Source organism: Castor canadensis, chromosome 7 (assembly GCF_047511655.1).
Source record: "Castor canadensis chromosome 7, mCasCan1.hap1v2, whole genome shotgun sequence".
Classification (NCBI taxonomy): domain Eukaryota; kingdom Metazoa; phylum Chordata; class Mammalia; order Rodentia; family Castoridae; genus Castor; species Castor canadensis.
In genome coordinates, this window is record NC_133392.1 from 66,463,016 (window position 1) to 66,489,130 (window position 26,115).

A 26,115-nucleotide genomic window follows, 5' to 3' on the forward strand; every position below is an offset into this window, starting at 1 on the left:
ACAAGCCAGTGGCTCTCAGGGACTGTTTGCAACTGTCATCATTTGCTGTTCTGGAAACCATGCATTGTTCTAAAATTTCATATTGTTAGCATGCAGGAACAGGCTGGAACTGGTAATCGAAGCAGCAAAATACTATTTGCTATAAGAAGATTAACTGTTAATTATAAGCAGTCACATTCCAAAGCAGCATATGCATAAAAAGGAAAACATGCTATTACTCGTCATTCCTTCCCAGTCATTTTTACACTCACATCAAATGCAAAATAGAAATCTCAAAAGACAAACAAGTACACACACATACATACACACACAAATAAAATCAGCAAGGATGATCAATGAGAGGCTCAAAGACAAGACAGAAACAGTTAAAAATGATTGAGCCCCACATGTTAACAAATCTTCATGAATCATAATGGTTATACCAAGGGCCACCAGCTGGGTATAGCCACTTTCAATGTGCCTATCTTCCCTGCCCCTGCTGTCACCTCTGTATTTCTGGGTCCACTTTCTAAAAAGGGGAGGCCAATTCTGACCTAACATCTATGGAGTGATCCATCAGGCTTGAAAGACAAGCATACCAGCCAGAAAGAGATTTCCTCTGGGCCATTATTCAAGTCATGGACAAGCTGTTTAACTAAAAACCGATGAGCATTTGCCTCCTTGGTGGTAGATATTTCAGAAGATTTGGATACTCAGTGTGTAAAATTATACTCTCAAATTGTAAAGTGAAATTTATCACCATTATGTGACAGATCGCCTAATTTAGAGATTGTCATGATTTCCCTCAACTCTCTCTAGCTTTCTGCTCCTTCAGGAAGTGAACCGTGGATATTCAGAACGATGCTATTTCCATTTCTTGGTGATTGTTTCCTTTTCTAGAACTGACTTAGGTTAGAAGATTGATCTAAGGTATCAGAGAGCTACTTAAAAATTCCAAAGTTAGGTTCCAAAGAGCCACTTGGAAAGTTTCAGTAAGTATTTACTTAAAACGTAAGTTTCTCATCTACTCCCTGGTCAGACAAGGTATCCTCTTTCCATTGATGTTTGCTGAATTTCTTTCTTGGTAGTCATTTATCACTCTCTTCCCAAATCCCAATCCTTAGAGAAAAGATTTTCCAGGTCTCAGTGGCAATACAAAGTAGATCGATGAGGACATCTAGTGGATAGGTGTGGAAGAGCAGATGTTAACAGAGTGTTAACCTGACTTGCTGTCTTTTCTCAAAAGGAGCAGATAGTGGACCCTGTTGTCTCTAAGAATTGACATGTGTCGTGTCATTTCAATTCCATGGGTGCTGTGACCTACAGCAGATGTTTAGGAGCAGTGGGGACAAAGGGATGAAGGGTCCCAGGAGATGATCCTAGGGTGGTCAAGAGTGGCAATTTGTAAGCACATGGGTTCTGCTGCACCAGCTGAGTTTCCACAAGGCCCTGCTGCAGCTTCCTGAGACAGGGAGCAGACAAGAGTGTGTCTCTGCAAGTGTAAATACTGTAGCTACTTGTCATTCCATCTTAGGGCTCTTGGAGCTTTATGCTCAGTTGATTGCCCCATAGGCCAATTTAACTCTGGGAAAGCAGAAATATAAGCCTCTAGGGACTGTACTTTCTCTTTAGCCCACATCTTAAGGTTCTAGTTCTTGGATCAGTGCCACAGATTCAAAGAGGTTATCTGGTTTGCCAAGAATTTGATTCTGGGTCTCACCTTTCTCCAAAAAACTATGCTTGAGTGGTTTCTCAATTTGAGAATAAGATTTCATGTGCTTTTCTTCACCACAATAAAGTGAATATTCATCCAATATTTCCATTATGACTTCCTCATAGTATTTATAGAGACAAAATAGAAGTATATCCCTAATGAGCACCATCAAATATATCTGTTTACTCTTGAGTGTTTAAAATGGAAAGATTTCTCAGTCATGAGCTTGGACAACTTTTTTTCTATTTTCAAAGGTCCTGATCATGAAAAATGAAACCTGCTGCAGATGTAACATAGTTATTGCTCTTTCCTTGGGACAAACTGACAGTCAGCTGTCAAGCTTAGGTTCTGTGCTGGTTAGCCCTTCTGAGCCAAGCCTGGAATGGAAGGGAGTTGGAAGCCATCCTGTCCTCAGCACCATCTGCCTCCTGCAAGCAGCAACCAAATGGCCAGCCAATTTGCAATTGCAGAATCTTAATTTCCTGGGTGGATAAGAGGGGGCAGGAAAAGCAGTCCTTGACAGAGTGGCCGAGGTGGAGTTTTCCAGCTGCTGGGGGTGGGATAATATTTTAGGTTTCAAATAGAGCAAATTCAAAGGAAGACTGGTGCGGAAGAAAAAAAAATCTGTCGTTCAATTAATATAGACACTTTACAGATCACAACCTCTCTTTTAAAATCAATCTAATGAGGGAAGTATTATTTCTAAGCATGAAACCTAAAGCTACTCTTCATGTGCTTGGCAGCAACCAAAATTATAAACAAAAATCTCCATAGGATAAAAAAAAAAACCCACTGAGGTTTAAGTTTGAGGTGGTACTGGAATCGGAGAACCTTCTTTCAAGTCCTATCAATGAGGAATGATATCTTCACTTAGCAAAATTCCTCTTATTATCTTCTGGAGAAGGAACAAAAGTCTTCCAGGTCATTTTCCAAGAACAGGAAAAAAGAAAAGCTAATGCTAGTTGCTAAAGGGATAAGGAGCATGCCAAGCTAGTAGAATTAGCCTTCAACAATCACTCTGTAGCTGGGAAAGGTGGGAGAATTTGGCACTAGAGTTATTTGTTAATTGACATCGTATTTCCCTGTAATTCTGAAGAAGTGTTAGAGAATGCAAACTGTGGGTCTGGAGTGGCTCATGCCCTTCAGCCATCCTTAAAAGTATTGTGGGATGGAGGGAGCCACAGTCAGTTTGGGCAGGCTTCTCTGGGTTGGGTTGAAGAAGATCGTTGTTTTGGTTTGGTTTTACATGGGGCATTCTGTACCCTCCAAACACTGAAGAGTGGCCAAAATCAGATAGCTAACTTTCTTCTGCTGCTGCAAGGATATATAAGAGGACTGGGTACCGGAGCATCTTCTTCAAGTTCCAAGCCATCGGACTAAATGAGTGATGGTTTGGGTCTCATTTTGGCTTCAGTGGAGTCCTATGTTCATGAGCAAAGACCCAGTGCTGATGGCTGGTGCCACTGAGAGCAACATTGATGAGTCCCACATGGAAATGCTGGCCTTAAAAGCTCCTCTTCACCTGCCACATCTGGGTGTGTGAGAGAGGGTGTTTTGCCGCAAATAAGTTAGAGACCTGGGGATCTGTAGTAACTTGTTCAGATTCCTACATAGCTTGTTAACAAAACGGAACACTCTCCTTGAGTCAGCTTTTCTTTCTGCTATAAGAACATGGATCCTCCAAAATGTCTGACTAACACTCATAAAGAAATGGGGTAGGTCCTACTAGGCACTGATTAAAAGAGAAACTTTACTTTAAAATAGTGGAACTTCATAGACTGTAAGAAATAATTACCACTGTGGAAATACTTGTCTCCAAGAAGGCAATTCAGATACTTACAGTCCCAGAGGCAGGTATCCAATTAATTTTCTAGCAAGCACTTTCTTGTATAGAGAGGTACATACACTGTAATAAATGCATCCCTCTCTCAATGGAATATCTCTATGCTTATATATAAAAATATACATTTTTACATATAAAGTACCGGTGCATGTCATATATATATCACAATGCAGGAATATATATGTAGCCTGTGTGTTTCCTTTCAGAGCAGAAATACAAGCTCCATAGCAGGGGAGACCAAGTATAACTTATCAAGGGCAAGCATGACAATGGCTCTCAATGGATGAGACATTTAGTGCTAGAGTGGTAATTACCACAGCCTAATCAGTGTCCCTTAAAAATCCTGAGACAAGGCCTTCAAGAGAAACACACTGTTGTCAAGGTCTTATTTTCAAATGGAAAAATAAGACAGCATCAGAAGCTGGTCAGAGGCTGGAGGTGGGTGGATGTGTGGAGGGTGAGATCAGGGAAATCTCCAGCTCTAGGCTACTCTGCACACTGTGTTAGGGCATGAGCAAGTTGGGGCATGATGTCACTGCTACATGCAACATGAATACCAAAAGTAAAATGAAACTGAAACTGTACAGAAAATAAAAGAAGTATCTCATCTAGAGAAAGACAGGGGGAACTAGACTCCGGGCTGCTGGGAACCCGTTTTACTCACAATAGATCACTACCAGTGTGCAGTAAAAATAGAGTAGGGGCCGTATTCCGAGGCAGCAAAGAGAAAAAAATAAATCAAAGATATGTCAACGATTAGAAGTTAAAGAAAATTCCTTCAAACACATCAATCTAGACATGACTTGTCCCTTTGGAGTCTACCTTTGGCAAATTCTCACAGGCTGGGAGAGAAAATGTAAATCATTAGACCAAATTTGTTATACAGAAAAGAGAATGGGTAAATGGTAGACTCTGAGAGTTTGCTCCTTGGCCAGACAGCTGAATTGGACTCACATCCTGGATGGAGAGCTATGAAAAAATGGAAAGAAATGCAAAAGTTAAACTATACTACCATAGGATTTCCAGAAATGGAATGTCCACACTCCATATTTCTCTTGGATAACATGACACAAAACACTGAAGGTTACTGAATGAAAGGGAAGAGGGAGGGTAGGATGGGGATGAAAGGGGAGGAACTGGGTTGGGGGAGGAGGGCTAAGAAACTGAGGATAAAGATCAGGGTCTGTCCTCATGGAAACATACCATTTTAGGATTAATTTTTAATACCTGGGATAACAGATTTAGGTAAATGAATAGGTAGGTCATCATCCTCTCTAACTTAGAACACCAGGCCATGCCCACCCAATGGCATGGGGTCCTCCTATTGTGCTATTAATAATCTTAGCTATTTCTAATGAAAGTTTCTTTGCAACCAAAGCATATCATCTACTTCCTCACTTTCTTGGCTATGGAGGGATGTTTACATTCAATAATTCATTTTATTCTACCCATCCCCCATACACATCTGCATCCTGCCCTCTGGGCTATGGCTTTTTAATTAGGAAGAACATTTGGACTGGTCTGGTTGCTATCAAATATAAGCCTCACAGCTGAGGTCTCTGTCACACTGGCATGACTTGATGGAGGCAATACTTTTGTAGCAACTGTGCTGTGCACAATGGGACTTAATAATTTCACTAGCTCGACCAGCTTTAAGGGAAATGAAGACTATAAAGTTGTTTTAAATAATTATGTGCCTCTCTCCTCAGAAAGATGTTAAAGTTCACTACTGTTTGCTTGCCTGGAACCAAGACAGAAAAATACCCTGGAGGTCAAATCCTTACTTGTAAGGACTTTAAAAAGGGTTTGCCATGACACGCTGTGGTGTTCTATGAGAGATATTCTAGTTTCAAAGTGAGTCAGAGAAGCTCTCTCTTCATCTTTTCTCTTCTACTCTTGTTTCCTAGTCTTTCCTCTATTCAAACAAAAAGGAGATCTTTTATACTGCGAACTGATGATGTCATTTCCTTGCTTAAAATCTTCTAATGACTTCCTAGGATAGGGCTGAATCCTGGTTTTTTTTCTTTCTTTCTTTTTTGTGGGTCTGGGATTTGAGTTCAGGTCTTTGCACTTGCAAAGCAGGCACTCTACCGCTTGAGCCATACCTCCAGTTCCCTTTGTTCTGGTAATTTTGGAGATGGTGTCTCTTGAACTACTTGCCTGGGCTGGCCTCAAACTGTAAACCTTCTGATCTCTGTCTCACAAGTAGCTAGAGTTACAGGCAGGACCCACTGGTGCCCAGAGAAATCCCAGCTTCTTGCCACTTCCCCTGCCTTCCTCTCCAATCTAATTTCATCCCACTGTTCCCCAATGCTGTCCACCTCAGCAGCCTTCTGTCCATTCTTCAAAAAGTATGGACTGATTTCTGTCATTGGGCCTATTCTTTGCCTATGTGGATTGGGTCTCAGCTTCAATGTCACCTCCCAATGGAGGCCTTGCTGACTTTTCACTCTATGAAGTAGTAGTATTCCTACAAGATTCCCCACATCCCCACGTAGTCATATCTTTCTTTTTTGCACTTTCCTGCCTTTGAATTTTTCAGTTGTTTACACAATGAAATTCTATCTCTCTGTTCACTGGAATAAAGGTTTAATAGGGCAGGGACTTCCTTGTCACTTATCACTCCAACTCTGGTACCAAGAGTAGGCCTTGTATAAAGAGGGTACTCAAAAATATGTCAGCAAATCATAGTCTTGCTGCTCACCAATGTCCCTGTGTGATGAGGTTCTCTGAAAATATATCCTATCATGGATTATTGGCCTCAACACTCTCCTACCTTTTGCAATCCATCACTACAGGAACTCTTTTAAAAAAGAGTTCACCCTTTTCTATTTGTTACTTTCTCTTGTTTACCTCTACTCTCAAGATGTCCTGTTTCTTCTGATGGAAATGACCAGGGAGATGCCTGGTCAACTGGGCTGTGCATCTGCGTTCAGAGTCAACAAAGCACGACAGGATTGATGCCTGGTGAGAAAGCAAGTGAGTCATGGAGCCTAGGGGGATTGGAGGAGGGTGAACTTTCTTCTGTACTTTACACTTACTTGCTCAGGTACTCTTCCTGGTAGGTTGTCAGAATCGGGAAATCTTATGTCCCAAGAGGTCAGAGGCTCTTGTTCTGAGACATCAGTGAATATTCATCTGGTATGGTGACAAGTTCAGGGAAGAGGGACTGTGCATATTAAGTCACTAGAGAAGATGGGAGGCAAGCAGTGGGCCTAAGATAGTTTGGCCAGCCTGGGAGAATTACTACAGAAACTTCTTCAGCCCAAGAGTAACCTGTAGGTACTTGCCCAAGAGGTTTCTTCATGCTCTGGCAGTGCCATCTTTATGTCTTACTGGTTTTACATGTGCCCCCCTTTGGTGTGCAGTGAAAAGGTTTTGGTTTCAGCTGGCATATCCCAACTGAGGTAATCTTTCATCACAGTGTTCCTACTCATCTGATCCAAGGTCACCTACCTCTTTCTTCCCTCCTACAAAATAAAAAAAATCAGGGCACGCAGAGAACAACCCCAAGAGAGAGTTTTAGTGAACCTGAACTCCTGTATGTTGGTTGTGTGACTACCAGCAATCTCATCTACTCAATAAACTTAGATTTGTTGTCTTCTTTTCTAAAATGGGATTAACAATATCCCCTGCCAATCACACAGGGTTATAGAAAGGATCAAAGCCACCACCACAAGGAAATTTTAAAACACTAAATCACCAGTAGAGGGAAGGAAAATTTTCATTTTCTCTAGGGTTCAGTACAATTTCTGTTAGGCAATGTGGCCTAATTGATGCAAAAAGTATGGTCTTCCCAAGATAATGCCCACTTTAAGTCATGGAATCAGTGCAGCTCACAAACCAATGTTCTACATTTGCCACTGAGCCCCCATGAGAAAGATGCTGTAGAAGACACTTGAGATAGGTTATGCTAGGAGCCACTAAATCCAGTCTGGTCCATCCCCAAAGAGCAATATGCTTGAGGCTGGCCTTTGGGACAATGGTGATTGATGTCTTCAGTGACAATAGCATTCTTTTCTCGAAACAGTCCACTGGAGTCACAGTTTAAAACTCTGACCTTTGGTTCTAAACCCTACAGGAATCCCAAATGAAAAGAGATTCAACTTCCATTCTGGAGACTGAGTCCTCAGACTCAGTTTCCCTCTCAGCCTTAAGGTAGTCATTTTATAGTTGGTGGCCTCCTATCCACTGGAAATCACTATTCCAAAACACTGCTTCCTCTATGGCTTTGGCTATTCTATTTTCTACTTATGGTGCTTCACTGTGCTAGCTGGTGCCCACCCAGACACTCCTCTAGAGTCAAGAAGTGGAGAGGTGGTACTCAGTTCACACCTGGGGGATTGCAGGGGTGACTTTTCATCTTCTACACTAACAAATTGAGGATGAGTATTCATTTCATGTCTCTTTAAGCTGGGTGAAACATAAACATATTCAAGAAAACTCTTTATGTTTAATGTTTCTCTAATAGGAAAAGGAAATGGGGAACTAGGGAGGAGAATGGGAGGGGAGGGGGAAAGAAACACTACTTACGCCGTTTGCAGCCACATTTTTTAATTCTTTTGGGATCTGTGATGTCATCATGACAGGCCTTGCAGTAAAAAAATGCCCTGGAGAAAGAGAATGGAAAAACTGACACGTTTCATAATCCACTCAAATGAAATGAGTACCACATTTGCTCCATGGTGGTGCCAAATTAATGAAACATGCCAGCACTAATTTCCTTTAATCTTTTGAAAAGTTTAGACATTTGCAGACGGAAATGTTTGTTGCAAGACCATTTATTTCAAACACAGGATTCTGTGATTTGAGTTAGTGCTTCTTTTCATAAACTTCCATTTGCAAAGGAACAGGGAGAAAGGTTGCTGATGTGACATGCTGCGCCTGCTCCCTCGTCTTTCATTTTTCAGATCAACATTCAATAATGGTCCTTGGGACATATGAGGTATCAGCCCTGGGCCTTAGGTCGGGAAGTTAAATACAACTCTGAAATCCCCAGGGTCTGGCCAAATATATGTTAAAGGGGGCATGAGTATGACATTCCTTAGTCAAATACAAACATTAACCTCACCACTTTGAAAGCACCTTTTCTAAGTTAGTCAAAGTGAGAGAGGGTTGAAAAGGATGGAGGAGAGGGAACAACAAAAGTAATGAGTCTGGCGGTCCCTCTGTCAAACTCCCTCTGGTGAGTCACAGCCCATTTCACTCCAAAACAAGCTGGACCCACTCCCACTCTCTTGAGCCCTGAGCACATGTAATAAATGAAGGGTTTCTCCTTGGTGTGGAGGAAAATTCAGCTGAATGGGATGAATAAAGGAATGGGAGTGGGTAGAAGCAGTCAACAATTAAAAAAATATGCTAATCTGACTTTAATGCCAATATGGAATTACAAAATGGATTAGCTGTGATAAAGATACTTTGAATCAGACAAAATAAAATCCTTCAACATGGTTGAAAATTAGTACAGCATGGGAGGCCTGTGACCTTGTGGTATAGATGGTCCTCAACTTGGTATGGTGTGAACATGGATCCACACAAAAATTCTATTGTTCCATTTCAGTATGGAATTCAAGAAATTACATGAGATACTCAACTTTTAAAATACATATGAGATGGGATTTGTGTTAGATGATTTTTGCTTAACTGAAGACTAATGTAAGTGTTCTGAGCACATTTGAGGCAGGTTGGGCTAAGCTATGATGTTTTGGTAATTTATATGTATTAAATGCATTTTTGACTTATGATATTTTTCAAATTGTGATGGGCTTATTGTGATATAGCATCTGTACTGCAGAGGTGACAAAATTCATTGGAACAACCTTACAACCTTCTGGATCCAGGAACTAACAAAATTGTTGCCCTAGTACCTTCAGCCCAACATGAAACAGAATGCCAGGGATAACATGGTCTTTTCTCAACTGGGGCTAAAGAAACAAACATAATTCTTGACCATTTGATTCCTTTTTATGTTGGTTCATAGGATTTGCATCTCTGACCAGGACTGACTAGAAACTAACATTAAGATTTTTTAATCTGGAAGGCAGCATAGAATCGTAAAGCCAAATCTCAGTGCTCCCTTGGGTAAATTGAGAAGGTCATCATGAGCTTCATCAGAGCTTGGCTGGCCCTGGTACTCCTACATCCAAGTCCAGTGCTTTTTCTACCCAAGCAGTTCTTCCACCATTTCTTTAAATGCCAGCTGTCATCCACCTTGCAAGAAAGGAAAAGGTAGATGTCGGTTTGTCCTGTGTGGCATTGTAGCTAAGAACCCAATGATGGTGGTATACCTTGAAACAGGAAGGACAGTAAAGAAGACAGCATCAAAGTTGGGGCAAGTTACTTTGCATCCATTTCCTTTGGCCATTTTCTTCTCCAATTAACGTTCGTATAGTTAACAATAAAGCCAATACTTTTAAAGTGAAGATAGACCAGGTGCTATTCTAAGCATTTTACAGACATTAACATATTTCATCTTCAGACAACTTTTTGAAGGAGATATGATTTTTACCTTTGTTTTACAGAAAAGGAAACTGAAGTATGAAACTGAAGTGACCTGTCCAAAGCCGCACAGCTAAGATTGGCAGAGCCAGGATTCAAATCCAGGAGCTTAAAGTCTTAAACATACCTCTACTAAAGAGATGATGAGATGATGAGTCTGAATAAATTAAAGCTGGATTCTTTTTAATTACCTTTTTATTTTTAACTGACAAATAAAAATTATATATGCATGTGAGTTATGATATGTTTTGAAATGTGTATGCATTGTGGAATGGCTAAATCAAGTTAATTAATATGTATTACTTCACATATTTTTGATTTTTTTCTAGTGATATTCCTCAGCCAAATCCTCTCTTTTAGCAATTATCAAGAATTCAATGTATTTCTATAAACTGTGGTCACCATACTATACAACAGATATCCTGAACTTATCCCTACAGTCTAACTGAAATTTTATGTGCTTTGAACAACATTTCCCTGTTTCCTCACCCCCACCCAGCCCCTGCTAACTACCATTCTACTCTCTCCTTCTGTGGGGTTAATATTTTTAGAGTCCACATATAAGTGAGATCATGCAGTATTTGTCTTTCTGTGTCTGGCTTCTTTCACTTAGCATGATATATTCCAGGCTCAGAAAAGTAAAATTAATGAGTGAAATGAGATGAGGGCCAGGGGTGTCACATCTCCTCCTCCATCCTCTGATGGGAGGAGGCATCCAAGGCTTGAGATGATTTCTACCAAGTGACACTTCTTTAAAAGCACCAAGCTCTTCTCCATCCATTGCTGCCTTTCCCTTGCTATGTCTACCTGTACCTGAGCAGATGAGCACTACTGGGCACCAAAATGCACTGGTCTCCATTTAAATCCATGGCCATGGATTCCAGGGGCTTTTTCATACACCTGGAGTCTTCTCCATTCTCTTGCTGCTTGCTTTCTTACTCTCAGAAAGCAGCTCTCCCTTCTGTCCCTTCCACTTCTTCTCTCCAGCTCACCACACCCCTTTCTTAAGTAGCCTTCAGCTAACTGGTGACCTTGCTTCATATATCATCAAGAAGATCAGTTCTGTGTCCTGCAAGGCAGAACTTTAGGGTCTCCTTGTCCTATGGTTTCCTGTTGTATTTTGCCAAAGGCAGGAGCCAGCAGCAGACTGGAGGGTAGAAAGAGATGAGTTCCTTCCCTGCTTTACTGAAGGAAAAAGTTCCTGCTGGACAGTCATTTTATACCATAACCTCCTCCTCCAGCTTCAAACAGACCTTCTTCCCCTTGTCCCTGAAATTCTAGTGCTGGAAGAATCTCCCCTCTGTGGATGGTTCTGGGGTGCTTTGCCATCTCTTACTGGTTTTCATCTACTTGCTAACCACAACTTTAGATACTCCCTTGATAAAACTGCCCTCCCTTTCTGTCTGTTTCTTTCCATGAACCCACTGATATGGACCCCACATTTCTATCTCTAGCCCTCACCTTTCCTTAGAATTCCAGACTCTCAGATCCACCAGTCTTTATAATAATTCTGTGTGTATATTTCTTACACATTTCTTACTTACCATGGCCCATACAGACTTCTTCACATCCTACCACCCAAACCCTGCTCCTCTACCTTTTTCCCCACCTCAGTAAGATGGAGCCATCATCCACTCAATGCTTATGCCACAAATCTAGGCACTAACCTTGATTCTTATTTTTCCCTCACTTCTTCTATCTAGTTCACCAGTAGATCCTCCAAATATAGTCCAAATAGGACACACATCCCTCCACCTCCACAAATTGACAGCGTCTCTCCCATAAGCTATGCAACAGTCTCTGAGTTTCTTGCCTCCTCTCCTGAACGATTACATCCTGTTCTCTACAATGCTGCTAGAATGGCCTTTAAATGCTATAAGTCAGACCATATTACCCAAGGTTAAAGTCATCAATAACTTTCCTTTTATGACACATCCAACCTTTTTATAAAGGGTTAGGGCAAGCAGCATCTGCCTTTCTTTATTAACTCATCTCATTTCATCTTCTCCACCTTTCCTGCCTTAGCCATACTTGCTGTTTTGTGTACCCCAAACACAATGAACCTTCTTCTACCATATCCCCTGCTCCTGTCTGATCTTTACACAGTAGATTCTTTCCTTTCATTTCTATCTGTGTACAAACGTCACCTCCTTAGAGCAGCCTTCACTTATACCCAACTTAAATCATTCATTCTTTCACTATAAATTTTTAAAAAAACAACAAGTAATTCTATCATCCCTAGAATGTGTGCCTCATGAGAGCAGGGACTTCTGTCCATTATTCATCCCTATTTCCCTGACACCTAGTATGGTGTCTCTAAAACATTAATGACTTGTAGACATTTGATGAATGAGTGAATGAGTATGAGAATGCTTCCTGTTATGTAGTAGGTCAATTTTTCAGAAGAAACCAGTAATAAGGACTTCTATATAAAAGCAAATAGCTTTTTTCAATTTGGCAGCTAATGTATTTTTTAAAATTATGACTCAAACAAAAATCCTATCTTCAAGTCAGTTCAGTCAATGAGCCACTAGACTATGTTCCAAGGCTATGTAAAAAGAAAAGTATTTAGCAGCAAGGATTAAAGGATAAGTGCCCAAACATCCATCCCAAAGTGACCTTTTAAAGACTGGAAGTAGATGGGCTCACTTCTTTTCTAAAGCCTTCCATCTGGAAGTTTCTATAAGCTAGAATTCATTAAATTATTTTGTTGCTTTTTTTGCAGCAGAGGGTACAAAACTCAACACTAGATCATCATAATCTACTTTTCCATTTTTACAAAACTTATTTAGTTTCATTCAAATCTCCAATGTCCTTTCCGTGGTTTTCTGAAGTCTTCATCTATTTGAAATCCCCTAACTGACAGCATTTGCTCTGACACATCACATACCATGGCAAATTATAGGCTGGAGTTGTAGCTGATTGTGTCAGCATGTATTTGTGAATACCATAAAGCACTAAAATGAGACATATTGCACTCCCTAATATAGGAGGTAATTTGTTTCTTGGTCTGCCTGGTATTTGTGACATTCATTAGTGAGAGATGCAATAGGAAATAGAATTACACAAATGGGAGCTTCATGTTGTATTTGCTGTCTGGGAGGTGCACATGATGTACAGCACCGCTGTGCTTCCAGCCTCCCGTGCTGGGAGCTGAGACACTGCTTCAAGCTTTTGTGTCCCACATCTGGGCGAGAACACAACCTTCTCTTCCAGGGCACCCTACTTTCCCTTCTCATGTGAACTTCAGTCTCAGGATATTCTTGAGGAGCAGCAAAGTTCCAGGAACTAGATAGGAAAGATTCCTCGCCCACAACTGAATAATGGAAATCTTCCCAATTTGCAAAGTAATTAAAAAAAAATTATGCCCCTCTATCCCAAATGTTACTAGTGCAGCTTGCTCACTAGAGGTGAAGAAAGAAAATCATGGCATTGGTTGTCAAATACTATTGTTCTGTGCTTAGCCTGTCAGGTGCATCTCCTGGCACAGAATGAAGAGGACAGGCCCTGCGACTGGACTTCTTGGGTTTAAATCCTGGCTTTATGACTTGCTACTAATGTAACTTTGAGCAAGTTAGGTAACCATTCTACTTCTCAGTTTCCTCATATGTAAAGCGGGGTATTGCAATGCCACCTCTCTCAGAGGGCTGTGTGAGGACTGGGTGAGTTCATAAACACAGAGAATATTAATTAGTACCCAGGACATGCTGGAGCAAAGTAAGCCCCCTGCAAGGATGTGTGAGCATCATCACATTCGATAGAAGGAGACTGGGTTTAAGAAAAACAAAGGCTAGTTCCAATCTGGATTCTGCCATTTGCTGATGTGCAGAATTGCACTGGGCCAACCATCGATCTTAGTTTTACAGAAGAGGAAACCAAAGCCCTGATGTTTAACAAGACTTTTACCTTCCACAGTTATTCTGAGGAGTAGCACATCTTGCACAGGCTTGGCTTTGAGTAGGAACTCATTAAATGAAGACAGTAGGTTTCAATAATAAATACATATCTCAATAATCAATAATTTGTTAAAAATATGCAACATTATGTTTGAACTACGTAAACTGTCCAGCCATTTGCAACATTTCCTTTTGCTACGGAAAATATCCACGTTGATGGAATAGAATGAAATACAACAATATTCCATGTTGTTGGGCAAAGCCCTGTGATTCCCAAGCTGCTTAAACAGGTATAAGGACCCAAATAAAAATGTCATGAAACACTGAAGGCAATGAAATCCTCAGTTGGACATTCCAATTAAAGCTGACAACTTTAGCCACTTACCTAGAAAAACACAACTAGAAATACAAGCAATTCAATTGTTCACCTGAAATTAATCCAAACTTTTTTGAAATTTCATATGGCACTTATAATAGAAAATTGATAATTCTCAAGGATATTTGCCCAGATAATATTAAGAAAAGAGGACTATACAAGTGTTTGGTTGTCCTGTTGTGTTGTTTTGCGTCAGTAAGAATCAGGATGACCTGGAGCAGTTACTTCAGCTCCTTGGGCCTTAGTTTCCTCCCTTATAAGATGAAGGTAGGTAGGATATCTAGTTTCACATTTTTATTATTCTAATTCAAAACAGGGAATTGGCTACATGAAAAGGAGTCCATAGAAGCAATTGAAAGCACAATCTCTTTTTCCTAAAACTTTGCACCATCTGATATGTGAAGGAATTTTGGAGCTAGAGCCCTGTACATATGGAAGCATGCCCACCTTAGTAGATCAAGATGTCTATAGCTGGACCAGAAAGGAAGGCAAATGAAAACACACTCTTACCTTTTAACTTCTTTGGCATCACTTGCGATGAAAAATCCTAAAGTACCTTCTTGGATCTTAAGATGATTTCCAGGATTAATTAATATACTGCTCAGTGAACAAAAACAAACAAAGAAAACACATGTGTGAGCTCATGTTCTGAATAAAACCTTGAAGGCAATACTGTACTGCTGTATTTATAGGGGCCCCACTAGTCTAAAGCTTTCCCCAGAGATTTTTCTCTAGAGCCTGATGTTCACAGGCCCACACATTTAGTTGGATAATGTCATCATTAAGCTCTTCTGGTTAATTCTCAGGTTGGCATACTAGCAGTTGAAGAAATCAAAGTAAATATCAGTTTTACAGCTGGCATTTTCATAGTAGGGGAGTCAATCTGCCATCACAGGAAGCTGACTGGAAGCAAAGTTCCTCACGAAACTCCTATTGGTGGTCAATGCTAAAACATTACTGGTCTAAAGAAGTTCTAGCTATACCAGTTTTCCATTAGATGACAGAGCTTTAATGGGACCCCTATATTTATGAGGAAACATACATATACACATATCACGTGTTACTGAGGGGAATGGTACAAGACACCCACAATCAATGCAGAAGCAAACTGAACATATTCATGCTGAATATAACTTTGATGTACAGCTCAGCCCAAACAGTGAAAAAGAAAAATATCAGTGGTTGTATATGCTTAATGATTCCAATCTGCTATTTATGAAAATGTATGAGGTGTTTGAATAAGATATACGGCTAGTATGTACTAATTGGGGCAAACTGTAGTTAGAAAACAAAAATTATTCCCAAACAAAAAACAAAAGCCTTGCCCTCCAGGCAAGTATTAACCTAAATACACACTGTCCTGTTTCAAAGTAGTATAAATAGATTAGCTGACCAAGTTGTGTTTGGACTGACAGTAAAGATAAATGTACTGTAATCTAATAAATGGATGAAACAAACAAGTTTAATTTTCTGCAGATCAAACGCAGAATACGAGACTGTCTTACCCAGAGACAGAGATGAGGCTTTGGATTTAATAGATGCTGAATGTAGGGGCGTGAAAGGAAGCACTAGACAACAGAAGTATTCTTTGATCTGAAAAGCTGGTGATTAAGGTAACCTATTTGGAATCAGCTAACGGAAGTCCTTGGCTGCTCAAAACAATCAAAATGGAGGCTAAAAATTAACATTTAATCTTTTTCTGTGGTAAAACCATTCCAAAAAAGTGTTGTGACGAACAGTGATACGTCTATAGTAATACAGCAAGGACCCAGGTGAACTTTTGTTCTATTGGGAGAACTCTGAGCAGATCATTACTGCAAAAATAATTGTTTGTGGCTACAAAAATATCCACCATTACCTGTAACAAGACTTGACAGAAGAAAAGTAAGCTTGTGTTGTCGCTGTTATTAACACTAAATAATAGCAAGACTCTGTGAAGATTTGACTGCTCTGCCCCAGAACCACAGGCAACAAATGAGATTCCTTCGAATCAGAAAGCAGCAGTCCACACCGATAGCACAGCTTGCCACAGGTAGCAACTTCATACAGCCACCTCCTAATTACCCCTCTGCAGCTCCAAACTGATATCACAAGCCCTCTGATGTAGCATGATCATGAAAGGCGGAGGTCAGAACTTTCACAGTTTCAGTAGCTTTCTTTTCAAAATCAATTAAATACAATGTTTTAGAATGACAGAGCTCTGGATTTTTACATATTTTCTTAACCTTCTTTCTTACAAGGCAGGAATTGTAGTGCCCTGGCTCTATAATTGGAAATTGGGTCCAAATTTTGACACTGCCATGACATAGTGACTTGGGCAAGTTAAAAAACCTCCCTAGAACTCAACTTTCCCCCCTACAAGGAGTTAATGATAACAAAATTCTTTCCTCAGAGAATTAAGTGAAATAATGCATAAATGGCTCAATGCACACTGGTTATTGTTATTTACTTCATTATTGCACAAAATGCCTAAGTATGTTTTATTCTCAACAGAGAGATAAACAGAGTGATCTTTAACGAGTTCCATAGAATGGAACATGGTGAATCATATCAAAATACCCTACCATAAGCTGGGAGTGTGGCTGCAGTGGTAGAGGATTTGCCTAGCAAGCATGAAGTCCTGAGTTCAAACCCCAGTACTACCCCAAATACCTAGCCTATAATAGGATGAAGTTACAGGTTAAAGTATGCCACAAAGTAATGCATAAGGCCATCCATAAAATATTCCATACACTTCTGGAGCCTTAAGAACTAGTTCTTTAAAGCTGGAAGTTCTGCATTTTGATTGGTATTCACATAAAAAGCTTCTGAGCAGAAGAAAACAAAAGTCCTATCATGATTTGAAGAACAGAATTGAAATGGTGAAATTTGACACGTGGTCTTGGTGACATACACGCAAAGAACAAGCCTCATGGAGACCCGTTTCCTTTTCTCATACTGTGTGCCTCACTAATTGTTTTCCAGGGATTGAGGCCACCGTGTCATTGTGAAATACAGTGACAGCAAGGCTCTTATCATAGAGAAGCTTCTTTTCATTTTCTCTGTTCTTGATCTGCACTAAACAAGAATTGGACTACAATGAAATTTGGGATTTGACATTCTAGAGAGGACAGGTTGAGAGGCTTCAAGCTTCTTCTAGTCAAACTAATGTGGTGGAGAGGAAAGACTTTGGATGCTGATGTAGGCTGCATTGATGTTCAAACTTCAGGTTTGCCACCAATGTTGGCTAAGTACATAGGTGCATGAGTCAGACCTCAGTAGGTTGGGTCCTGGCTTTGGGCATGTGGACACAGCTAAACCTCGCTTTCCTCATCGGTAAAATAGAGTGCATAATCCTCAGTTTACGGTGTCTCTAAGAGACTTAAAGTAAGTACTACGTGCAGTGTGACTGGCACATAGTAGGTCCTTAATTCATTGTTGCTATGAATAGTAAGGGGGTTATAAAATGAGAGTAAATAAACTCTCACAGCACAACAACTCTGCTGTCTGTATTAATAAATTCCCCCAAAAGTTAACCTTTTGACATAGAAAGACCCCTTTTCTGACTGCAGCATACAAAACATTTGGTTGCTGGCAACATCTAGCAATGGGCTAATTCACCTTGACTTCTGGCTACACGTGGAGTAGCTCCTGGTCCTTAAATCTTATGATTGACATGCAAGGAACAGAAAACATCTCCAATGACCCCACAGATTGTGTGGTCCCAAGATGCCCTTGTGCTCTCTGTTGATAGGGTAAAAGGGTTTATATCATCTCTGTGTGAAATGTAAGGCAGCACCATTTGCAGATATACAGATAAGGCTAAGGCAGCCATCTGGACAAGATTCAAAAGAATGAGCCTATTCCTTGAGAAAAATCAAAGAAATAAGACTAAACATATAAAGAAGCTCCTGGGCTGGATTTGGCTTGTATACTTAAGGGTTAGTGAAGAAATGTCCCTAATTCCAGGGGCCCATGATATGTAACACTGCCTGTGTAAGAGTACTCAAGTTCACAGACTAAAGAAGTACATTGCTGTTTTGGTATTTCAGACTTTAAGTCTTCGATCCACATTCTAAATCTAGAAAGTTTAAATAAAGTACTAATCTTCCTCTTCTTGAAAATGTAAAAAGATAAGAATTCTGAAGAGAAGCAACTTTTTTCTTTTTCCAGCAAAATGCCTACTACTGCCTTAAAAGTAGTTATTGAATTCGTGATGGGAAGACATAAATTTTTTTTCCAAAGATCTCTGATCTTCTTAGGAGAATATTCAATGTCAAGCTTGCTTTGTTCTCAAGATTGCCCAATGATCCCTCCCTGTACACCACTTTAAATCAGATCTGTGGCTCCAACTTTGTCTAATTCACTAGCTTATCAGAGATAAATTTCAAGATGTGTCATGTGAAGAATCAAGAAAATCTCCAAGAGAAAAGAAGCCATATATCTATTAGCAGAATTCCAATAAGGACATCTTCTTGGCAGGGTGGACATTCCCTCATTTCAAGGAGCATATAAATTATGCTCTTTTGTATATGACCTTGTTGATTTCACTGAAAACTCCCAGTGACAGCTGGCAGCACAAGGTCTGTGTGGTCTTTTCCCCAAGGATACTCACTCTCTCCTTTCCTCTTGCTCTCAGGCTACTTCTATAACTAAACTTACTCTTTATCTACCATTATCCAGAGAAAATACATATTTTCTATAAGGAATAACTAATTGAATAGTGGAGTGAAAAACACAATCAGGTTCTATTTACCTATGAGTTTCTCATAGTAACAAGTAATAGAGATCTGCATGCAATAGGCACTTCTCAACTTTTTACTGAATGAAATGAAAAACATAAGTCATTTATATCTCAGTTCTAAAAGTTTTCCTCTTCTTCTCTAATAAGAGGAAAGGGCACTGCTTCTGTTCTTTCAAAAACCAAGCTGTAATTCTCATCAGCCAGGCTGATCAAAGGCTGACCATGTGTATTCTAGTAGATTAGCCCCTGAGTTAACAATGTCTCAGAGGCATTAAGTATAAATATAAAAATATGCAAATATATAAACAGTGAATCACTTGGGAAGTTGGAGCAATTGATTTCAATATTGAAAGCACAACTCAATTAGTATTGAAATCTGTGTTCCTAAACATAGAACACATCCACATAGGACAGAGGAGCAGGGCTCAATGCAACAGGGAGATGTCTGTATCAGGGCCCTTTGAGACGTATTAAAATGCATCACACTTCATTGGGTATCTCTTGCTGAACTCTGGACAGGCTGGAGTACCAGGAATTGTTGTAGGAGAAATGGTATTTTTACTTTTCCTCCAACATTTATACATAACAACTGGGAAACTTTTAATGATCCCTTCTTCAATTATCACAAATCTTACCTGCTTACTTTTTGGGGAGACAAGCAATGGCTGATAATGCAACTGAAACAGATATTGTTTTAAAATAACACCTTTATAACTATGGACAAATAAGACAGGTATGTATTTCTCTCCTCCCCTTCCATTTTTGGAAGGTGTCATGTACCATTCCCCAAACAATTGAGAAAATATCACAACCCATATGAGAATATAGTTTATTACAGATAACATGGTAATTATAGTTGTGACTAGCAGTCTACTGGGACTTTATTAACTAAGCAAGCAAATCAGAACCATTGAGGACTTCAGGTCATGCTACATCCCGATGAATCATGCCATTGGGAAGTTTATATACAATCGCTATTAGTTGGAACTATAAACCAACTGTGTCCCTTCTTAGGGAGTACAAATAAACTGTAGTTTGTGGTTATATTAGAGTAAAGCCCAGAAAAAGCCCCAGATCTCAAATATTATCACCTTTCTGGAACTTTTCATTTCTTCTGGGTTTTAAAGTATGTGTATGTGCTGCTGGAGTCCCACACAACTAGACACACACTTTTACTTTAGGATATGTGTAGGAGACACAGTTGTGTATTCCATGCTTCAATGTACTTAAGCCCAGTTCACTTACACAGAGACAGCAAAATAAAGGTTGCTCCCAGTTGGTCAGACTCAAATGGGACCATCACTGTGGTCCACCAATGATATTGGCAAGGATTTATTTAGCCTGAACTTACGTCAAGGATTTTAAAAGTAGAATCTTAAAATATATTTTGCACATTATAGAAAAGAATAGTCACATGGGATAAGGTAGAAAAAGCTGGTCTAGGAAGGACAATGCTGGGCATTTTGTTCTGGGAGCAAGCCATGTCACTTTCTAATACACTTTAGGGCAAGTCATGCCTACATCACAACATGCCTTCACCACAAGATAAAAGGACTCAAAGGCCAAAAGCCAACAGCAGAGGTGCAACCACTGTGGACCTTTGAAGATGCAAAGTGTTGCAGTAACTTCTTGCAGTTGGATCATATCAATAATACCAAACTGACAGGAAGCCACCTCCATTTATACACATCTACTCAGAAACTCACAGAATATCTGACTTTGGAAGGAGTTCCAGACAAATACACACACACACACACACACACACACACACACACACACACAATTATAAACACAAACATGTGACAGTGACTACAACCACAGAGAAAAGCAAACACTTGGAATGTGAACAAAACAGCATCTCAATAGTTTGTTTTCAACAACACTGTCTTACAGAACACATTATTGAAAAACTACACTGGAAATTTTAACCCAAAAAACCACCTTTTAAAAAATACCATTGATGATGATTTAGTCATGCTTCATGCAACATAAAACAGCACCAAAACACAGTGAAGTCACATGGTGAAAGTTGAGATACTTCATATTAAGAAATATGCCCAAACACTAGGGGGGAAAAGCCATGAGTTCATTCCAATAAACAGTATTCAGTCAATAAGTAGAGTGTGATAATCTGGCAATTTAATAGCAGCATTCTAAGTCTTTAGTGAGCACTGCCGAGAAATTAAATAATGAAAATGAGATCGCCACAATAAGTATGAGGAAAAATAGAAGTGTAAGGGCTTGGTCTCTGTTTTGTGGATAAAGAAAGTCTGTTCTACAAGGTGGAAATGACACAGAGAGGAGGAGGTCACTGGGAATGTGGATGTGGGATACAGACAAAATGGCACCCATGTCTGGTGGACACCAAAACACATCAGGACAATACAGAAACAGACACAAAGAGCAGGAGAGAAGCATCTCCTTTTTACTTTAATGGTACATGTTCCCATCATTGGTGCCATGACTAAAAACAGGATTATGCCTTTCCATTTTTTAGGTTTCCTGCAAAGAAGTTAGTGCATTATCCAAAAGAATCAACAAATCAAACAAAGACGAAATAGGCTACTTTTGATTTTCATGTACTTTAGTTGGAGAAGGGTGTGTGTGTGTGTATATATATATATATATATATATATATATATATATATATACATTAGACAAGGGAATGAGATTATATATGCATATATATAATCTCTCTCTTCTTGAATTCTTGGCAAATGGTTAGTCCTGTGGTTAGGAGTGAAGACAGAGGGTGGAGGTTGGAAGGAAAGTTAACGAAGAGTGCATACCGCTTTCGGCTTCTGCAAAACGACAAGAAAAGAATTTAAAATCAAACAATTTGATAATAAATTGACTGACACCAGAAGGAAAGAAGGAATAAAACCTTTGTTTCAAATCATTTGAAGTATGCATGTGAAAACAAGGTTTTTCAGCAAAGCATGAAAACAATATTGGGGCAAAGCCAACAACAGAGGAGGTAGCTAAACACGGGTTGAAGGCAAGAGGGTGGGAAGGAGAAGCAGGCTTCTCTGAATTTTAACACCTGGTCAGTTATAAAATGTGAGAGGAAAAGAAATGGGAACTTTGTAAATGAAGAAAAGTCAAGTTGTTTTTTCACGAAGGATCAAAACCTCGTTTATTTTGGACACAGACACAATGTTGGATAAGTCCTGTGTTTTCCCAGGGGGGGCATGATCCACATTCCCTCAAACATGCCTATTTCCACAAGCACCAATGTGCTTCCACACTGAGACCAAGCCACATTGAGGACTAACGCTGGCAATTGCACACAGAAAGCCAAACAAAGCTAAGCAAGTTCTTGTCCTTTTCTGAAAAAAGATCTAAAAACTATATAAATACAGCTTTGTGGAAAACATTTCAGATTTGTGAATCAAAGGGCCCTCAAAGAAAAGATTTGTACTTCAGGGAGTGTGCTGAGGTCATTTTCTCAGAATGGCAACAGCAGAGTCACTTTGAACCATTAACTGTCTTTCCCTCTTTTCCTGTGACCAAAGTTGCGCAGGTGGGAGGTGACAGGTCAAGGTTCAGGGTACAGTTCTCTCCTGCCATGAAATTATTCCAGAATGGTCAAAAAAACACTACTTAGCATCAGCATCACTTATATCATGACGCTTTTTTTTAAGAGATGCACAAAAGTGATAAAGAGAGAACACTCAGTTACACAGATTAACTGACTTGCCAACATGAAGAATACCATTTGCAAAAACCTCAGATACACAGTCCCCACACTCAGGTACAGTGAGGACTGGCAAACCGTAACCCCAGACAATTCCATACTATTTGCTGAAGAACAAATAGCCAGGACTCTCTCAACTTTTTGCAAATAATATTCTTCACTTTGCCAACACAGAAAAGAAAAATGTATCCCTATATACATATTTGAAACTGCTCCAGCCATGTTCTACACGTGGCCACCAAATCTACCATTTTATCTTCCTCTTGGTTGATTTGGATTTTCAAAATAACTTAGCGTTTGATCAGATTGACTTTGTGCACAATCTGATCTGGTGGCTAAGATAAGAGAAAACAGTGGATTGACTTGCTTACAATCCAGTGTTTCAGTACATGTTTTGTTTTGTTTTCTGTGATAGACATAGACTGTACGCTGGAAGTCAGGAGTTATTGGTCATTCATTCAGATAATGAAAACTCCTTAAATGATGATAGCAGGGACCCTCTACTCTTGCCCTGAACTCTGCTCAGTTACAAAGGCATGTGTCAGGGGTGTCTGCACCCTACACTTGTGCATCTTTAGGAACAAATGATTTATTACAGCAGGAACAGACTCTGGATATATCACTTCAGAGAACAAAAGCTGGAGCATCCTTCAACCAGCTCTCTTTTTTCCAAAATTGTTGATAAGAATTATGGCACAAAAATCATCTCTATTTCATCTTTAATAAATACAGTATTTATTAACAACAAAATTCCTTGTTACCATGACACTGTCCCCTTCAAGCAGTGAGGCCATATATTGACTGGGGTGTTATCTGTTTCACCCAGACCCCATCTCTCATCAGTCTGATTTGCACATAATTAAGTGTAAAATAAATAAATAAAGAGAGCTCCTGCCTCTGAGCTCTGCTCTCTTCGCTAATTTACATGAAGCTGATATTCTGCCACCTGGATTTCGGCTGCACCGGGAGAAGCACATATGGTACACAATAGACTGCTTGTAATTTGGCTGTCGAGAGAGCTGGTGTCTCCCATCATGGCTCTTCCCCAAGCCTGCTGTGACAGAGACCAGAGTCTGCCTGCTTTTTGCTCACAGCAGTTAAACAGGGTTTCAAGGGTCTATCCCTCGTTTTAAGCTTAGAGAGTGAACCGTGCAAGTTGGCATGAGCAGGTGGAATTATTTGAGAGTGATTCTCCCTCTCCTCCAGGGAAATCCTCTCTGGATGCCCAGTGGGGTTTGAGGTGCCAGACTGGTCCAGGATAGAAGCTGCGTGTCTTGAAATGTACCCTAGGGTCAGAGAGGTGTTGCATTTGGGTTCCAGGCAAATAACTCATGTGTAAGAAAGAGGAAGTGGACCGACCATTCCCAGAATGCACTCTCAAGCCATAAACGTCAATCGGTGGCTGGGTTGTAGCAAACTTACCGGCTCTCTCGGTTGGCAGACTTGTACTCAATGGCTATCATTAGGAGCTTTAGCTTCACAAAACACAGCCTGCAATGAGATGGAGAAGCCTCCCAGTCAGTGCTTCTGTTTGAGCAGAGTCACATAACTGTTATGCCCTTTCAGTCTCTAATGTGGTCATTAGCAAGGGGAACCTCAATCCATTGCCTGATGCCAAAGGGAGGTGGTGGAAATGACACCTCCCCATCTTCCCCCATTAAACCCGATTTCTTGCAAGTGATAAGGTGCTGGATGTTTAGAGTGCAAATTGCACTTAGGTCTGGATGTCTAGACACAAAGCCCAAGCAGGGATTTGTGCCTGGGGATTTACACCGGGCCAGATTCATTAGTTACTCAGGCGGGTAGTAAAATGTTAACTACAGGGGGAGGGAGAAATTTGGAGCAGCTGGACCTGTTATTTGGATTCAATTTTGGTCTTCTGTACAAATGGCTCATATTGTTGTTCTGAGCAGACCCCTGTGTGCTTGGAATGATGCTAATAATACCTAACCTCTCTGTAAGTGCCCGCATATGACTACGGCTTTGTCATTCCTGGCTCCATTCAAGCTGTCTCACCTTGTCTGCCTAGGGCTCTGGACTGCAGACCAGCCTGCCCTGAGGCTGGCTTGCCTCTGCCCCCCTGCCTTCACCTCTGCACTCCTCTACCCCAGTACCTTCTCCTCTCCTCCACCATCCTCCTATGCCATGCTCCACCTGATCTTCTAAGCACAGGGTCTTCTCTAGCTACTGCTCCCCTCGGATTATTTTATTCTCAGAATTCCTCCAACACCTTGGCTGACACCACAGCATTTATCCCTTAGCCAATTTTATCCTGGTCTTTGTTGTTCCTTAATATGTCATGTGTCTGAACGTTCCCTCCTCCACCAGAGCAATGCCTTTAAGAGTCTTGAACTTGTTCGGAATTCCCCACAGTGCCTAGTGAATGGACCCACAATTACAGAGAAGCTCGATAAACAAATGATTTCCACTCACCAGGTTTAAAGTCTAAGAAAATAATAAGAGGTGCCATAAAGTATTTGTGCATAAAAATGTTCAGAGTAGTGCTATTTATATGGTGTCAAAAATCTGAAGCAACCCAAGTGCCCAATGGTGTAGCAGCTAGCATTCAAAATGACTTTTGGAGGAATACTTCAAGATACGAGATGAACAATTAATATTATATAACAAGATGCAAACATTTACATAAACAAAATGCAATTAGGTGAAAATATATATTTACATACTCATAGAAATAAAACCTCACAAATACAAAACAAAAAGAACTGGGTGCCAGTGGCTCATGCCTATAATCTTAGCTACTCAGGAGGCAGAGATCAAGAGGATCACAGTTCAAAGCCAGCCCTGTGCAAATTGTCCATGAGACCCTATCTTGAAAAAAGCCTTCACAAAAATAGGGCTGGTGGAGTAACTCAAGGTGAAGGCCGAGTTCAAGCCCCAGTACCACAAAAAAAAAAAAAAAAGAATCCTACTACAAGTTTTTACAGTAAATATTATTGGTTACTTTTATTTGAAGGACTTTATGAATAATAAAACATTGTTTGACTGATGGATTGAAAAATGAGTAGTGGTTATTTAGTTCCAGGATTGTAAGGGGGTGACATACTGGTTTAAAGGGTAGGGGTTCCTTGATAGCCCCATTTATTCCTCACAATTAGTTATTCAGGCTTCTATTGATAACTGTATTTTATAAGTGGCAAAACTAAGACTCATAAAAACCCATGTAACTTTCCCAATGGATAGGGATTAGGTCTCTAGCTAATATGTGGCATGACATACAACATCTTCATACCATATGAAACCTATTTTGCATTGGGAGCGATAAGCAATAAACAAATAGCCAATAAATGAATAAACTGTAAATCTCCAGATGACTTGAAGTCCTGTGAAGAAAACAAAACTACCTATAAAGACAAAGAGTAAATGAAAAA

At 40.1% G+C, this 26,115-nt stretch overlaps 1 protein-coding gene across 37 annotated transcripts in view; it reads right to left on the reverse strand.

Annotated features, from left to right (window-relative positions):
- Kcnma1 (potassium calcium-activated channel subfamily M alpha 1) overlaps positions 1–26,115 on the reverse strand; it is a 718,079-nt gene that overhangs the window by 129,676 nt on the left and 562,288 nt on the right. For 22 of the 37 annotated variants that reach the window (XM_074079264.1, XM_074079232.1, XM_074079231.1 and 19 more), the window contains 4 exons: positions 24,149–24,217; positions 21,819–21,830; positions 14,817–14,903; positions 8,070–8,146 (listed from right to left, as the gene is read on the reverse strand). In XM_074079264.1, coding sequence (XP_073935365.1) covers positions 8,070–8,146; positions 14,817–14,903; positions 21,819–21,830; positions 24,149–24,217 — 245 coding nt within the window. The remainder of the gene's footprint in view (positions 1–8,069; positions 8,147–14,816; positions 14,904–21,818; positions 21,831–24,148; positions 24,218–26,115) is intronic. The other 15 variants (XM_074079233.1, XM_074079237.1, XM_074079251.1 and 12 more) reach the window with 1 other exon arrangement.